Here is an 18,658-nt window from a genome sequence, read left to right on the forward strand (position 1 = left end):
GTATTTTGAGCAGTTTTGGGCCTCTTATCTATGAAAGTGTGCTGGCATTGCAGAGGGTCCAGAAGAGGTTCATGAGAATAATCCCAGGAATGAAAGGGTTAAGGTATGAGAGTTTGCTGGCTCTGGGTCTGTACTCTCTGGAGTTCAGAAGAATGAGGAAGTGATCTCATTGAAACCCATCAAATATTGAAAGGCCTGGACAGAGCAGATGTTTAGAGGATGTTCCTTATAGTAGGGGAGTCTAGGTCCAGAGGGCATAGCATCAGGATATAACACGACCCTTGAGCACAGATGAATTTCTTTAGCCAGATGGTGATGAATTCATTACATAAAAGGCTCTGGAGGCTGTTATTGGATATGTTTTAAAGCGGACGTTGATAGATTTTTGATTAGTAAGGGCATCAAAGGTTATGAGGAGCATGTGGTTGAGAGGCATGATAGAATGGTGGAGCAGGCTCAATGGGCTGAATGGCTGAACTTTGCTACCTTGTCTTATGGACAGGTTCGTACTCAGTCCTGGAGCTGCTCTCAGGTTCCTCAATATCAGCAGGATCAATACAACAAAGCAGTCAGTCAGAAGCCGTTCAGTACTCACACCAGTTTCCCAATGGATTTGATGTTTCCCTATAAATGATTTACAGGCACCATCTAAAACTGCTTTTATGTACTGTTTGTGCTTAAAAGTAGGCTCTCATGGACTGTTTTTAGGATAGTATTAATAATACACAAATAAACAAGGGAAACTGCAGAGAATGACAACACAGGAAATTAGTTAAATTATTAGCAATGGCAAATACTGAAGGGGGGGGGAGCAAAGTCAAAATGAAGCTAATCATGGAAACTGGTTAGCTGGTTAATAATTTACAGATTTTATTTAAAGCAGATACAATGCTTGTTATATTGGGTTTTTGCTATATGAAGTAAATGTCAAAAAACCAGCATCAGTTTACATTCACTGCCTGTTCACTATTCACCCTGCTTTTCTCTGGATTACTCTGATTCTCTGTTTGATCACATTGTGGCTCTCACCCTCATTGTATCATAGACTAATTTTTATTTCTTCAATTTTTTCTTTCTTTTTAAATTTTGTTTAAAAAAGAGACGTGTGCCTGGAATTTCAATGGGGTTTTGACAATTTGTATACCGTGGGTCCTAAGGCAGGGTTTCAACTCAAGACATCAACAGTTCCTTTTTCCTCACAGATGCTGCTTGACCTGCTCTAGATTTTGGCATCTGCAGCCTCTTGTCTCCTGTACACTCTAGGAGACTGGCAGAAATCCTGGAGCACTGTCAATTTCCAGCTCTTAGCTTCATCCCACCCCCTCCGGTCTTCTCCTATCATTTTGCATTTCCTCCTCCCCCTACTACTTTCAAATCTCTTACTATCTTTCCTTTCAGTTAGTCCTGACGAAGGGTCTCGGCCCGAAACGTCGACAGTGCTTCTCCTTATAGATGCTGCCTGGCCTGCTGTGTTCCACCAGCATTTTGAGTGTGTTGTTTGAATTTCCAGCATCTGCAGATTTCCTCGTGTTAGCACTGTCAATTGTTCCTTACCCCAGACGGACCTATCAAATGACATCAACCTGAAACATTAACTTTTTCAGTCTCCACATTTGCTGCCTGCTGCTGGTGTTTCCAGCATTTTCTATGTTGTTTCAAATTTAAAGCATCTATGGTACTTTGCTTTCAAATTTCAGATGTTTGGTTGGGCGACCAATTCCAGTGGCAAAGAGAAATGCACTCCAAATCTCCTTGATAATCAAGCCTACTTAAATGGTGAGTGGCAAGGAGCTCAAAACAGATAGCTTGATATACAGAACACAAAGTACTCTGCAGATGCTGGGGTCAAAGCAACACGCACAACACGCTGGAAGAACTCAGCAGATCGGGCAGCATCCGTGGAAACAGTCAACGTTTCAGGCCTGACGAAGGGTCTCAGCCCTAAACGTTGACTGTTCATTTCCATGGATGCTGCCCGACCTGCTGAGTTCCTCCAGCTTGATATACAGGATTGTCGTAGTGGGAGATATTAATTTACCAAATATCGATTGGCATGTCCCTAGAGTGAGGGGTTTGATGGTGTGGAGTTTTTTAGGTGTGTTCACGAAGAGTTCTTGACACAATATGTAGATAAGCCTACAAGAGGAGAGGCTGTACTTGATGTGGTATTGGGAAATCGACCTGGTCAGGTGTCAGATCTCTCAGTTGGAGAGAATTTTGGAGATGGTGATGACAATTCTATCTCCTTTACCATAGCATTGGAATGGGATAGGAACAGACAAGTTGGGAAAGCGTTTAATTGGAGGATGGGAAAATATGAGACTAGCAAGCAGGAACTTGAAAGCATAAATTGGGAACAGATGTTCTTGGGGAAATGTCTGGAAGAAATGTGGCAAATGTTCAGGGGACATCTGTGTGGAGTTCTACATAGGTATGCTACAGTGATAAAGGGCGAGGATGGTAAGTTTAGGAACTGTGGTGTTGTAAATCTGTAAATCTAGTTTTAAAGGATTTTGTAAATCTACTCAATAAGAAAAGAGCTTACAAAAGGTTCAAAAACTAGGTAACGATAGAGATCTAGAAGATTCTTCTTTTCTTCAGGAAGGAGCTCAAGAAAGAAATTAGGAGAGCCAGAGGGGCCATGGGAAGGCCTTGGTGAACAGGATTAAGGAAAACTCCAAGGCATTCTACAAGTATGTGAAAAGCAAGAGGATAAGACATGAGAGATTAGGACCAATCAAGTGTGACAGTGTGTATGGAACCGGAGGAAATAGCAGAGGTACTTAATGAGTACTTTGCTTCAGTATTCACTATGGAAAAGGATCTTGGCAATTGTAGGGATGACTTACAGCGGACTGAAAAGCTTGAACATGTAGATGTTAAGAAAGAGGATGTGCTGGAGCTTTTGGAAAGCATCAAGTTGGATAAGTCATCAGGACCAGATGAGATATACTCCAGGATACTCTGGGAGGCGAGGGAGGAGATTGCTGAGCCTCTGACAATGATATTTGCATCATCAATGGAGATGGGAGAGGTTCCGGAGGATTGGAGGGTTGCAGATGTTGTTCCATTATTCAAGAAAGAGTAGAGATAGCCCAGGAAATTATAGACCAGTTAGTCTACATCAGTGGTTGGTAAGTTGATGGGGAAGATCCTGAGAGGCAGGATTTATGAACATTTGGAGAGCTATAATATGATTAGGAATAGTCAGCATTGCTTTGTTAAAGGCAGGTTGTGCCTTATGAGCCTGTTTGAATTTTTTTGATGATGTGACCAAACACATCGATGAAGGTAGAACAGTAGATATAGTGTATATGGATTTCAGCAAGGCATTTGACAAGGTACCTCATGCAAGACTTATTGAGAAAATAAGGAGGCATGGGATCCAAGGGGACATTACTTTGTGGATCCAGAACTGGCTCGCCCACAGAAGGCAAAGAGTGGTTATAGATGGGTCATATTCTGCATTGAGGTCAGTCACCAGTGGTGTGCCTTGGGAACTGTTCTGAACCCCTACTCTTCATGATTTTTATTAATGACCTGGATGAGGAAGTGGAGGGATGGATTAGTAAATTTGCTGATGACATAAATGTTGGCGGTGTTGTGCATAGCGTGGAGGACTGTCAGAGGTTACAGCAGCATATTGATAGGATGCAAAACTGAGTGAGAAGTGGCAGATGGAGTTCAACCCAGTTAAGTATGAGGTGGTTCATTTTGGTAGGTCAAATATGATGATAGAATATAGCATTAATGGCATGACTCTTGTCAGTGTGGAGGATCAGAGGGATGTTGGGGTCCGAGGCCATAGGACACTCAAAGCTGCTGCACGGGTTGACTCTGTGTTTAGGAAAGCATACGGTGTATTGGCCTTTGTCAATCATGGGAATGAGTTTAGGAGCCAAGAGGTAATGTTGCAGCAATATAGGACCCAGGTCAGACCCCACTTGGAGTACTGTGCTCAGTTCTGCTCACCTCACTATAGGAAGAATGTGGAAACCCTAGAAAGAGTGCAGAGGAGACTTACAAGGTTATTGCCTGGATTGGGGAGCATGCCTTATGAGAATAGGTTGAGTGAACTCGGCCTTTTCTCCTTGGAGCAACGGAGGATGAGAGGTGACCTGACAGAGGTGCATAATATGATGAGAGGCATTGATGGTGTAGATAGTCAGAGGCTTTTTCCTAGGGCTGGAATGGCTAGCAAGAGAGGACACAATTTTAAGGTGCTTGGAAGTAGGTGCAGAGGAGATGTCAGGGGTAAGTTTTTTATGCAGAGAGTGGTGAGTGCATGGAATGAGCTGCCGGTGATGGTGGTAAGGTGGATACGATAGGGTCTTTTAAGAGACTCCTGGACAGGTACACAGAGCTCAGAAAAATAGAGGGCTATGTGCAAACCTCGGTAATTTCTAAGGTAACAACATGTTTGGCACAGTTTTGTGGGCTGAAGGGCCTGTATTGTGCTGTAGGTTTTGTATCTTTCTGTACCCATAAGATTACATGTGTCATCAGACTCTTGATCAGACCTCTCATACATTGAAGATGAACATGCAACCTTTCAATCTACCTCTCTTGGTCCTTGCACTTTATTTGATGACCTGCACTGCACTTTCTCTGTAACTGCAACACTGCTTTATTTATTTAGAGATACAGCACAGTAACAGGCCAAGCCACCCAGTTACACCCATCTGACCAATGCACCTACTAACCCATATGTCCTTTGAAATGTGGGAGGAAACCAGAGCACTTGGAGAAACTCATGTCGTCATGGGGAGAATGCACAAAGTCCTTACAGACAATGGCAGGAATTGAACCCAGGTCACGTGCACTGTAATAGCATAATGCTGACTACTATGCTACTGTGCTGCCCCATATTCTGCATTCTGCTTTTCTTTTTACTACTTTATGTACCTATCAGGACAGCCTGCAGACAAAAACTTTTCACTGTACCTTGATATATGTGACAATACTAAACCAATACTGATAGTCAAAGTCCCCACCGACCCCAAGTATTCTCTCTTCTCCCCTTCTCCCCTCTGCTGGACAATGCTGAGGATGTTCTACGAGTCTGTGGTGGCCAGGCAGCAGGATGCGGGTAGCAGACACCAACAGAATCAACAAACTCATTCGTAAGGCCAGTGATGTTGTGGGGGTGGAACTGGACTCTCTGACGGTGGTGTCTGAAAAGAGGATGCTGTCCAAGTTGCATGCCATCTTGGACAATGACTCCCATCCGCTCCATAATGTACTGGTTAGGCACAGGAGTATGTTCAGCCAGAGACTCATTCCACGAAATGCAACACTGAGCGTCATAGGAAGTCATTCCTGCCTGTGGCCATCAAACTTTACGACTCCTCCCTCAGAGTGTCAGACACCCTGAGCCAATAGGCTGGTCCTGGACTTATTTCCACTTGGAATAACTTACTTATTATTATTTAATTATTTATGGGTTTATATTGCTATATTTCTACACTATTCTTGGTTGGCGCGACTGTAATGAAACCCAATTTCCCTTGGGATCAATAAAGTATGTCTGTCTGTCCCATCAGGCAGAATATACAAAAGTCTGAAAGCTAGTGTACCACTCAGCTCAACGACAGCTTCAAACTCACTGTTATCAGACTCTTGAATGGAGATCTTGTATGATAAGATAGACTCTTAATCTCAATCTACATTATTATGACCTTGCACTTTATTGTTTTCATGCACTGCACTTTTTCAGTGGTATTTATACTTTGTTCACCATTGTTCTATTTTTACCTTATTCTAGTTCAATGCACTATGTAATGAATTAATCTGTATAAACAATATGCAAACAACACACACAAAGTGCTGGAGGGACTCAACAGGCCAGCATCTATGAAAAAAAGTACGGTCGACGTTTTAGGCTAAACCCTTCGGCAGGACTGGAGAGAAAAGCTGAGGAGTAGATTTAAAAGGTGGGGCGAGGGGAGAGACAAACACCAGGCGATAGGTGAATCTTAGAGGGGGAAGGATGAAGTAAAGAGCTGGGAAGTTGGTGAAAGAGACATAAGGCTATGTAAGAAAGAAAAAGGGGGGAGCACCAATGGGAGGTGATGGATGGGCAAAGAGAAGAGGTGAGAGAGGAAAAGGGGGATGGAAAATGGAGAAGTGGGAGGGTTTACTGGAATTTTAAGAAGTCGATGTTCATGCCATCAAGTTGGAGGCTGCCCAAATGGAATATAAGGTATTGTTTCTCCAACCTAAGCGTGGCATCACCATGACAGTGGAGGGGTCGGAATGGGAAAGGGAAGTGGAATTACGCCTCACCTGGAAGGACTATTTAGGGCCCTGAATGGTAGTGAGGGAGGAGGTGTAGGGGTAGGTGTAGAGCTTGTTCTGCTCGCAAGGATAAGTGCCAAGAGGGAGTCAGTGGGGAGGGATGAATGGACAAAGGAGTCGTATAGGGAGCGATCCCTGCGGAAAGCAGAAGGTGGGGGAGAGGGAAAGATGTGCTTGGTGTGGGATCCCGTTGGAGGTGGCAGAAGTTTCAGAGGATTACGTGCTGGACGTGGAGGGTGGTGGGGTGATACTGAGGACAAGAGGAACCCTATCCCTGGTAGGGTGGCGGGAGGATGGGGTAAGAACAGGCGTGCGTGAAATGGAAGAGATGCGGTTGAGGGCAACGTCGATGGTGGAGGAAGGGAAGCCCTTTTCTTTGAAAAAGGACGACATCTCCTTTGTTCTAGAATGCAAAGTCTCATCCTGAGAGCAGATGCGGTGGAGACAGAGGAATTGAGAAAAGGGCGTTTTTACAAGTAGTAGGGTAGGACAAGGTGTAGCCAGGTAGCTGTGAGTGTCCGTGGGTTTGTAATAGACATCGATGGATAAGTTGTCTCCAGAGATAGAGACAGTGAGATGGAGAAAAGGAAGGGAGATGTCAGAAATGGACCAGGTGAATTTTGAGGGCTGGGTGGAAGCTTGAGGCAAAGTGTATGAAGTCGATGAGTTCAGCATGGGTGCAGAAAGCAGCACCAAAGCAGTCATCGATGCAGCATAGGAAATGTGCAGAACGGTCACCAGTGTAGGCTTGGAACATAGACTGTTCCACGTAGCTGACAAACAGACAGGCATAGCTGGGACCCAAGCGACCCATTGTTTGAAGGAAGTGGGAAGAGCCAAAGGAGAAATTATTGAGAGTGAGGACAAGTTCCACTAGGCAGAGGAGAATGATGGTGGAGGGAACTGGTTAGATCTGGTGTCCTGAAAAAATGGAGAGCTTTGAGGCCTTCCTGGTGGGTGCTGAGGTGTAGAGGGACTGGACATCCATAGTAAAAATAAGATGATGGGGGTCAGGGAACTTGAAATCCTTGGAAAGATCAAGAGTGTGTGAGTTGTCATGGATGTTGATAGGAAGGGATAAAACTAGAGAGATGAAATATGCAAAGGAAGCTTTTCTCTGTATCTTGGTACATGTTACAATAAGAAACCAAGACTAATTGTGTTAAATTCTGAGGATTGATGGAGAGGATTACAAACAAAAGTTCAAAGTAAATTTATTATTAAAGTACATTTATGTCAATATATACAATCTTGAGATTCATTTTCTTGCAGGCATTCATAGAACGGAGAGATACAAAAGGATCAATGAGAAACGACACACAGACTGACTGACAACAAAAGTGCAATGGAAGTCACAGTGAAAACAAACAAGTATATAGTAAACAGAGAATAAAGAAATAAAGAAATATGTAAATAAATAATAAGTAAGTAAATAAATAAATAAATACTGCTGAGAACGTGAGTTGCGAAGTCCTTGAAAGTGAGTCCCGTATGTTGTGGAATTTGCTAAGAGTTGAGGTGAATGAAGTCAGCATCCTCTATGAAGATGTGTCCAACAGCAGCAGAACCATGTACTTGGGAATATATTCTACTGGACAGACTATAAGAGCTGTCCATCATTACCTCCAGCTTCCTTCACCATACAGCCAGATGAGATTATAATGTGAATTACTGGTGTGTGCCTAATGCATTCATCCCAGTGAATTGAGAAGGTTCCCATCCTCTCGCATTTGTTCATAGCCATAAAAGCATAAGACATGGGAGCAGAATTAAACCCACTGAGTCGGCTCTGCCATTCGATCATGGCTGATTTATTATCCCTCTCTACCCCATTCGCCTGTCTTCATCCCCTTGATGCTCTTACTAATCAAGAATCTATCAACTTCCGTTTTAAATATATCCAGTGACTTGGCCTCCACAGCCATCTGTGACAATTAATTCTACAGATTCAACACCGTATAGCTAAAGAAATTCATTCTCATCTAAAAGGACATTCTTGTATTCTGAGGCTGTGCCCTCAGGTCCTGAAACCTCTCACTATTGGAAACAATTTCTCTACTTTGACTCTATCTACTAGGGGTGATTGGTAACTTCGTGGCCTGAGGTAGAAGGAGTCAATTTTAGAAAACCTAGCACATTTATTTTTCAACATATTCCCCTCCTACATTTACACACTTAGTCCACGGTCGTGGAGCAGACAGATCTTGGACCTCCAGAAAGTGTCCACAGATGGGTGATTGATAAGTTCGTATCCTAAGGTAGAAGGAGATGAGTCATACAGCTCTCATTACATGCACATGCAGGACAACTTTTAATTCCTGGGATGTCTGGACTGTCTTATGCAGAGAGGTTAGAGAGACTGGGCTTGTACACGCAGGAATTAAGGAGATGGAGAGGGGATCTGATTGAAACATATAAGGTTATTAAGGGATTGGACAAGATAGAGGCAGGAAATATGTTCCAGATGCTGGGAGAGTCCAGTACCAGAGGGCATGGTTTGAGAATAAGGGGTAGGTCATTTAGGACAGAGTTAAGGAAAAACTTCTTCTCCCAGAGAGTTGTGGGGGTCTGGAATGCACTGCCTCGGAAGGTAGTGGAGGCCAATTCTCTGGATGCTTTCAAGAAGGAGCTAGATAGGTATCTTATGGATAGGGGAATCAAGGGATATGGGGACAAGGCAGGAACTGGGTATTGATAGTAGTTGATCAGCCATGATCTCAAAATGGCGGTGCAGGCTCGAAGGGCCAAATGGTCTACTTCTGCACCTATTGTCTATAACTCTTTGAGTGATTATGCAGAAAGTTTGAAGTTAATAACTCATTGGGGTGATTGATAAGTTCATGGCCTAAGGTAGAAGGAGATGAGCACAGCACTAACCAAACCAGGTGCAAACCCTCCTCCTTACCTTTCACGGATGGTTCACTCACCTTTCTGTCAGATTCCTTCTTTTCCACCTATCACCTCCCACCTTCTCACTTCATACCCACTCCCCCCCCGCCACCCACCCTTCACCTGGCCCAATCTATCACCCTCTGGTTTGTACTCCTTCCTTCCCTCCACTTTCTTAATCTGGTTTCTTCCCCTTTCCTTTCTAATCCTGACTGAAGGGTCTCCGCCGGAAACGCCGATCGTTTATTCCTTTTCATAGTTGCCGCCCGTCCTGCGGAGTCTCTCCAGCATTTTGTGTGTATGCTACACAGTTCGTTACGTGTCATTTATGATTTTATCCACTTGCGCTCACTCATTTGGAAGGATAACAAACATTGTATACAACGAACCCGAAGTTCCTTAGAATGGCGTACGATTAAGTTTGGAAATCACACTTTTGGAAATCCCCCTTCCTGAAAGGAAAGCGATTGTTCCCGCTTGATACAGTGCAAGATGAGGCGGTGTATCTTTCAATATTTGCCCCCGTCAATATGATTGACACCGATTTTTCTGTCGTGGCGGGGGGGGGGGGGGGGGAGGGTGTTGCTGGCGACATCTCACTCATTTGGAATGATAAGCGAAGCGGGGCGGAGCTGTTGGTTGTTTGGTCGCAGGAAGGGCTGAGGATAGCATGAGGTAAGAGCAGCCGCTCGCTAGTTTTCCTAGGGTCGGCGTCGAGGTAAAGGTTATAGGGGAGGAGGGAATCTACTCGAACTTCTCGCCGTCATGTTTCCGTAGAGGAGAGGCGCAGGCTCCATCCGCCAACATTGCCGAGGTAACACAGACTGTAATCAGACACCGGACAAGTTTATCTGTTGAAACATGTGACTCTGTGCTAGTACTTTCTTTGCTCCAGATTTAGAACATTCACTGTATTTTCCTTAAATATCATCGTTTTAATTGATATTGTATCTTTTGGAAGTTGTAGGAGATCAGGGTGGGTCCAGATTAATTATGGTAAAACACCGCCAATGTTCTGCAAAGCGGGAGAAAATAAAATAAATGAACTGCCTTTTGTTATTTCTTGTCCATGAACATGACGGGAGGAGACGCCGAAGCCAAACGCTTCCGTCTTTGGCTTATGTTTCTGTGCTTGCTTTACAATAGTTTGCTTGTCTTTCGCAACGCGTCTGTGTGTTTATGTGCGTACGAACATTCGTCAGCGGAATACTCTTTCTACAACACTAACATTTTACTGTCAGTGTCGTCTTTTCATATCGGCCGAGGACGGCCACATATTTTCCTCGACGTGTCGGGGAGGCTACAGTTCAATAAAGAAGCGTTGGACGCAATTAAATGCCTATTTCGTTCACCCTCAGTTTAGAAAGACTTTTATGCTGTTCCTTGTGCTCTGCCTTGTAGCTAACTAAATAGTTTACAAATGCAATCAGTATTAAAATCTGGGAGGAATAGCGGAAAATTTGTACATGGCAATCTCCCACAGACGATAAAAAATGAGTAAGTTTGCTCTGTACTCCTAAGTTAATTGATTAAATATTAGGCGGACGTCCAGGACTCTCCTGTGAAATCGGGTATATTTATCCAAGAGGGGTTCTTTAATGGAATATCTCATCCAAAAGAGATGTTGAAAGGGAAAATAGATCAGCCATGGTCAATCGGCAGAGCAGACTTGGGCTGAATGGCCTAATTCTGCTCCTACGTCTTATGGTCAAAAGTCAGCACGTGGTGTGGGCTTCTGTGCCTCCTGCCCGATGGCAGCTACCAGAAGATGTCTTGACCTTGGTGCAGGGGGCTTTGATAATGGTTGTTAGCATTCTGCTGCTGATGGTGGGGAGAGGTGTGCATGTGATGAATTAACTGATCATTTGATGATGATAATTAAGAGCTATGCAGGAGCCAGGACACCTTAGATAAACTCACATGTCTTCACTGAATCTTTGACATGGAATTATTAACAACTAGCTTAGAAAACCTGTGTGGGCTGCTGTTTAACATCCATTTGAAAGATGGCGTTATCTCACTACTGTGCTGGAGCGTCAACATGGATTTCTCTGAAAATGAGAAAATCTGCAGATGCTGGAAATCCAAGCAACACACACAAATACCGGAGGAACTCAGCGGGCCAGGCAGCATCTGTGGGCAAAAGTACAGTCGACATTTCGGGCCGAAATCCTTCGGCAGTACTGGAGAAAAAAAGTGAGGTGTAGATTTGAAAGTTGGGGGGAGGAGAGAGAGGAACGCTAGGCGATAGGTGAAACTTAGTGGGGGAGGAATGAAGCAAAGAGCTAGGAAGTTGATTGGTGAAAGAGACAGCAAGCCATGTAAGAAAGAAGAAGTGGGGGGAGAAGGAGCATCAGAGGGAGACGATGGGCAGGCAAGGAGGTAACATGAGAGAGGGACAAGGGAATGGGAGATGGCGAGGGGGTGGTGGAGTCATTACTAGAAGTTTGAGAAATTGACGTTCATGCTGTCAGGTTGGAGGCTACCCAAATGGAATATAAGATGGTGTTCCTCCAACCTAAGTGTGGCCTTATCCCGACAGTGGAGGAGGCCATGGATGGACACGTGGGAATGGGAAGTGGAATTAAAATGGATGGTCACTGGGGAGATCCTGCTTGTTCTGGCGGAGGAGCGTAGATGCTCGACAAAGAGGTCTTGCAATCTACTTCGGCTCTCAGTGTGGCCTCTTGTACATCGCCTACTGTTTCTCACCCCTCCCCCACCTTTCAAATCTAATCCTCAGCTTTTTTCCTCCAGTCCTGCTGAAGGGTTTCGGCCCAAAACGTTACCTGTACTTTTTTCCATAGATGCTCCCTGGCCCGCTGAGTTCCTCCAGCATTTTGTGGGGTTTTTTTGTAATTTATTTTTATTGTAGTTTATCATCAAACAAACATTTCCATAAGATGTATTTCAGATATTGTACATATGTATCATATAATCATATATGCCACAAATCTCCACATAATATTTATCTGAGATATGCACTTATAGAAAAGAGAGGAAAGAAAGAACAATCAAAAGGAGGAAACTATGTACAAGTAGGGAGTGATCTTTCTTTAACAACATATTCATTCATTTGTGAGAATAAAATCAGGCCTATGAGGTGTTATTTAGTTAAACCATTTTTTGCAGTATGAATCAAATTGTTCCAACTTATGATTAACAAATGCTGTTATTTTTTCCATTTTGTACATGTCCACTGTAATTTCCATCCATGCATTTAAGGTTCGGCTCTCCTGTGATAACCATTTCCTAGTAAGGGTCTTTTTACCAGCCACCAGCAGTATATTCATTAAATATTTATCTCTTTTCAACCATTCTTGAGGTGTATACCCAAAATATATGCTCTTACTTTCTAGGGGTATTTCACATTTAAAGATGTCTTGTAGGGCATTGTGTATCCCACTCCAATAGTCTTAGATAATGGGGCATTCCCAGAAAATATGTTAATGGTTTGCATTTTCATTTCCACAATTTCTCCTCCAGCAAACAGATGTTACTATCATAATGGGATTTCTGAGAAGGTGTAATAAAATATTTTATCAAGTTTTTCCATCTGAACTCCCTCCATTTCTGTGAACTGATACACTTCCATTGATATCTCCATATTGTTGTCCATTCTTCCTGAAATATAATTATCCCTCCTTCCTTCTCCCACTTTGTTTTAATGTATGAAGTCGAATGTGTTTTAAGATTTGACAAACCCTTATACACGCTTGAAATGATTCTACTACCATTATCTGAATTATATGCTTTTCTAAATAGCTCTATCAAACATGTACTTGCTTTGGTTACATTTTTAACTGTCCTACTAACATATTGTCACATCTGTAAATACTGATAAAAGTCTTGTTTTTCTAAGAAGTGTTTCTCTTTAAGCAGTTCAAAACTGAACAGTGTTCCTTCTTTCATTATATCACAAAGAACTGTTATTCCTTTAGCTGTCCAGTCCTTAAATCTAGCATCCAGTTTATTTGGCGTAAAATCTGAGTCATATGCACACCATTTAAGAATTGCAATATCTCCCTCTAGTTTATATTATTTTATAATAGTTTCCCATATTTTAAGAGTCCAATAGTATTTAAGTACATTTGTAGGTTGTTATCAGCCAAAATTGCTTGTATGGGGATGGGAAGTATCCCCTCCTCAATGTTTTTCCATTGAGTGTCATATGATGGGTTACAACAACATATCACAGCTCTCAACTGTGCTGCAAAATAATAATCTCTAAGAGAAGGCAGGCCCCATCCCCCCTTTTCCTTGGCTAATTGCAAAGTTTTGAGATGAACTCTAGGCATTTTACCTTGCCAAATATATCTTGATAACATTTTGTTCCATTCATTGAATTGATTTTGATTAATCTCTATTGGTAAGGTCAGAAAGAGATATAATAATCTGGGCAGTATATTCATTGTAATAGATTCAATCCTTGAACTGTGACTAAAAAAAGGAATTAGGATCCATTCTGTTATATCTGCCTTAATTTTTTTATATATAGATTTGATAACTGCCTTCTGATAACTTTGCCAAATCTTTTGGCATAATGATGCCCAAATATTTGAAAGACTCTGTTTGTCATGCCCAGGGGTATCTACTTTCAATTTCTCTTGGTGGGCTATAGTAATATGAAAGTAATTGGGTTTTACCTATGTTGATCTTGTATCCTTATAATTGACCATATTGTTCAAAGGATTGCATCAATTTAGGTAAAGGGTATGTTGGTTGCCCTAGATAGATCAAAATGTCATCTGCGTAACAGGTCAATTTATGCTCTCTCCCTTTAATAGTAATTCCCCTGATATCATCATTTTGTCTGATGTATTGAGCTAATGGTTCCAGATATAATGTGAGGAGTAGCGGTGACCATGCACAACCCTGTCTCGTGCCCCTTTCTAGGGTAAAACTATTAGATGAATATCCATTGATTTTGATCCTAGCAGTAGGGTTTTCATACAGTGCCTGTATAGTTTTAATAATTGTATCATGGAAATTAAATCTATGTAAAACTCTAAAGAAAGTTCCAATTAACCGAGTCAAATGTCTTTTCAGCATTTTTTTGTATATGGTCCATAATGTGAAGTGTCCTTCATATATTGTCTTGTGTTTGGTGGTGTTGTATAAAACCTGTCTGATCCTTATGTATCAGTATGGGTAGAAACTCTTCTAATCATTTGGCCATGATGGAGGTAAATAATCTGTAATCTGTATTAAGAACAGATATTGGTGTAAATGATCCATGTTCCATTTTATCCTTGCCTCCTTGTGGTATAGCTGAGATTATGGCTTCCTTCCAACTGGGTGGCATTTGTGCCTTTTTTTAGAGCCCAGTTCAGTGTGGGGAGTAAGACAGGAATTAACTCATTTTTAAATTCTTTGTACCACTCTGCCGTATACCCATCTGATCCTGGTGCCTTGCTTAATTTAAGCCTACTAATTGCAGCTTTTAGTTCAACTTCAGTTATGTCAGCAGTCATCGTTCTATTTTGTTCTTCGCTTAAAGTGGGTAACTCTAAAGAATTTAGGAAGGTGTCAGTTGGGGTTATACTTTCCCCTGGAACTTTGGAATATAGAGTGTTGTAAAACACTTCAAAAGCTTCTTGAATTTCACTTAGCTTATTTTTGATCATTCCTGTTCTTGGATCCCTAATTTTATGAATTGTATTTTCTGCTATCTTTTTTTTCAGTTTCCACGCCAGTATTTTCATAGACTTAGATCCACTTTCATAATGTCTCTGTTTCAGAAACATTAAATCTTACCTGATTTCTTGCGTAGCCAAACTATTAATTTCATTCCTAATTTAAAAAATTTTCTCTAATGTATTCTGTGCCAAATTCAATCTGTTTTTTTTCTTAGTTCCTTCAGCCTATTTTGTAATTCCTCTAATGTTTTATTCCTTTTTTTTTCTTATATGAAGATATCACTCTAATTTTACCTCTTGAAACAGCCTTCAGAGTATCCCATAGAATGGGAGGTGAAACCTCTCCATTCCATTTTCATTGAATTCTAAGTAAAGATCTATTTCTTTTGTAGTTTGTTCCTTAAAGTAGGGATCATTGAGTAGACTTGAATTTAGTTTCCAAATAGTATTCTTTGGTTGTAGGTCAAAATCATGAGATAACTATCTAGGTGCATGGTCACTTACATCTATTGTCCCAATTCCACAGGTGTTTATTTTGTCTTTGTCTTTTCCAAATGTTATGAAATAGTCTATTCTTGTATATACAGAATGGGGGGGGGGGGGGAACAGAATAATGAGTGTAATCCCTTCTGTTGGGGAAAAGGTCCCTCCATATATCAATTAGACCAACATCCTCAAAAAGTGTATTAGCTTTCTTATGTAAGGATTTTGTTTCATAGGTTTTTCTATTGGAAGAGTCTAATTTTGGTTGTAACTGTAAATTGAAATCTCTCCCACATATCAGGAGACCTTCTGTTTCTGTTACCATAATATTAGTAATTTACTGAAAGAAACTAATGTCACTTCCTGGGGGTGCTTATATATTCAATAGAGTAACTGAATTTCCATCTATATTCCCCCTTACTGCCCTCCTTATCTCCCATTTCGAATACTTTTTCAAAATTTAGCTTGCTTGAGATAAGAATAGCAACTTCTCTCCTATGTCCTGATTTATATGAGGAGAAAAACAAATTAGTGAAGCCCATTCTCTTTAGTTTTCCATGCTCATTATCACTTAAGTGAGTTTCCTGTAAATATACTACATGGGGTTGTTCTTTTTTCATTTTGGATAGTATTTTACTGCATTTGATTGGATTTAACAGCCCACTGACATTAAAAGAAATGAATTTTACTTTGCCCTTAGCCATTTGTATTTATCTGTCAATGTATCATTGAAGTTAGCAGAATAAAACTTAATCGATCTACTCCCTGAACAAATAAGAACCAAGAAACGCGAATAATAAAAGAAAAGGCAGTGAAGGTGTGATTCCAAGGCTGAGGTCTCTAGTAGATGACTCTGGGTTGAGCTGGAGGAAACGTCTAGCTGTGGGGGATAACCCCTCCCACCTGTGAGTTGAGGGCCCCCATTGCAGTACCCATAAAAGTAAGTAAACAAATCTATGTCCATTACACAGAAAAGATTTCCCTGTGTATTCCTCCCATATATATATTCTCATTTAGGTGGGGGAGAAGGAGTGAATGAATAACAAAGAATAATTGAGTAATATAAACATTATAATAAGTATGTCTCAAGATAGGTATATCACCATCTATTTTTACTTCCGTTTAGCTTATCAACACTTTAAAAGTTAGCCAAACCTTATGGCTCTTCTGGAGGGGGTGAGGGCTGTCTTTGGAAAACTCAGTCTCTTCCTGATACATTTCTCTCACCCTCCTCCCATCCCCTGATTTCTCGATTCTCTCACTATTTCCCATGCAGAGTGGGATATCTGCTCAGCCAGGCTTTCCCTCGGTTTGATCACGCTGACAAGCAACCCTCTGGCCTTCATGTTTGTAGTTGCCTCTTCCATTGTCTGATATTGTTGGACCCCATCTTCATAAAACACCCGCAGTTTAGCAGGGTATGGAGTTTGGAATCTAATCTTTCCTTGCTTTAATATTTGCTTTACTTCAAAGTATTCTTTACATTTTTGCAGGACCGCCGGGAGGTAATCTTGATCAAAATATATTAATATTCCGTCCAAAAACACTCTCTTCTTTCCCCAGGCCCTTCGTAAAATCTCCTTCGGGAACATTGTATATTCTGATATTTTTCCACCGTGATCTTCCCTCCTGGTCAAGCAGGTTACTTTCGTGTTGATTTAACATTTTTATTGTCTTACTTTGAATCCGTTCCATGTTTTGCATGCAATCTTTCACCTTCTCAATTCGTGTCTCTGCTATTTTTTCATTGACATTGGTGAGCTCTGTCTTGATATCATTTTGTTGCTGTTCTATATCTTTTTGGAATCCCCCTATCTCTTCCAGAGTTTTTATCATATTTGCAGCTTTGCTGGAACGAGGCCCTTCGTCAGCCTTGCTACCACGCGTTCAGGTAGGAGAGCCGTTCGCTGCACCCCTCTCGTCCATAGGCTCCTCAGTGATGCTTTTTTTAATTTTCATTCTTTTTCCCTTATTCTTGCCCCCCCCCCCCATCAGTTAAGATATTTTCAAAAGATCTTATATTTGATGGATTAACGGGGCAAAATATGCGTTTTTCCAGAGGAGCTATTGATTTAAGCTGCCATTCTGGACGATGATGTCACCAGACCCCCCTCCAGCATTTTGGACCCCCCTCCTCTGCACTGGACTTGAATGCAGCAGGATTGGAAAAAGCTGCAGAGGGTTGTAAACTCTGCAGCTCCATCATGGGTACTACCCTCCCCAGCATAGAAGATATCTTCAAAAGGCAATGGCTCCAAAAGGTGGCATCTCTCATTAAAGACCTCCATTACCCAGGGCATGTTCTCTTCTTACTACCATCAGAGAGGAATACAGGAGCCTGAAGAGACACACTCAGTGTTTCAGGAGCAGCTTTCTCCCCTCTGAATACGCAGTGAACACTACCTGATTATTTTGCTCTGTTCACTACTTATTCTTTACATTTCTTATTGCAGCATATAGTATTTTTATGTATTGTATTGCAGAACAACACAGTTCACAACGTGTGTCAGTGATAATAAACACAATTCTGATTGCAACATAGGTGACATCTAAGGCATAGCACAATGCCACAAAAATATCACACCTGGACAATGGAATTCACTTCTATTTAATGTGCTAAATGGGGGAAGTATTTGTGTCTAAACGGGGGACCTCTGAACCATCGTGAAACTATACCTCTAAAACAAAATCATGAGGGGGAATTTTTACTCCAGATGCTGTGGTGAAGGTGACCTGCAGCTGCTGTTATCTTGCAGTGAGAAACCATAGGAAGCTGATCTCAGCTCACTACCTCACTATTTTTTTCTGTTTTTGAACTACGTATTTAATTCTTAGATATATATTGTAGTTATAGTATTTTTATGTATTATACTGCACTGCTGCAAAACAATACATTTCACAATATACCTTATTAAATCGGATTCGGATTCTGAGGCAGAGTCACTGCACATACTGAAGGATTGATGGATTTTTAAATTACACTGGAGTCAAGAGGGAAGGGGAGAGGGTGGGAAAGTGGTGTTGAGGCCAAGATTGCATCAGGCATGATCTTGTTGAATGGCAGTGTAGTTTACAGACCAGTTGGGCTGAGAGTCCTGTTTCCATACTGTATGACTGTACAGCAGAGCAGACTGGGCTAGTCTCTATACACAATCCTATTCCTCATATTCATATTGAGGCTGACTGGGCAGGTACTGATTATCTACTGATACATGGTGCCATGCTTGGGGATTGCACAGTGCAGATCTCTGAAAATTCAAAGTACATTTATTATCACCACATCACCATAAACTACCCTGAGATTCACTTCCTTGCAGGCATTCATAGTAGAACAGTAAAATACAATAGAA

The 18,658-nt window shown here is 41.6% G+C and overlaps 1 protein-coding gene and 1 long non-coding RNA gene across 3 annotated transcripts in view; one reads left to right on the forward strand and one right to left on the reverse strand.

Moving 5' to 3' along the window:
- The window catches only part of LOC140742129 (uncharacterized), a 501,191-nt gene that overhangs the window by 226,863 nt on the left and 255,670 nt on the right, over positions 1-18,658 (reverse strand). The gene's annotated exons all lie outside the window — the stretch shown is intronic.
- LOC140742006 (ETS domain-containing protein Elk-1-like) overlaps positions 9,781-18,658 on the forward strand; it is a 188,160-nt gene continuing 179,282 nt past the window's right edge. The window contains exon 1 of one of the 2 annotated variants that reach the window (XM_073072666.1): positions 9,781-9,861. In XM_073072666.1, coding sequence (XP_072928767.1) covers positions 9,857-9,861 — 5 coding nt within the window. In that variant the 5' untranslated portion in view covers positions 9,781-9,856. Of the gene's footprint in view, positions 10,001-18,658 lie in introns of both variants that reach the window. The other variant, XM_073072665.1, reaches the window with a different exon arrangement.

This window comes from Hemitrygon akajei, chromosome 19, assembly GCF_048418815.1.
Source record: "Hemitrygon akajei chromosome 19, sHemAka1.3, whole genome shotgun sequence".
Taxonomy (NCBI): domain Eukaryota; kingdom Metazoa; phylum Chordata; class Chondrichthyes; order Myliobatiformes; family Dasyatidae; genus Hemitrygon; species Hemitrygon akajei.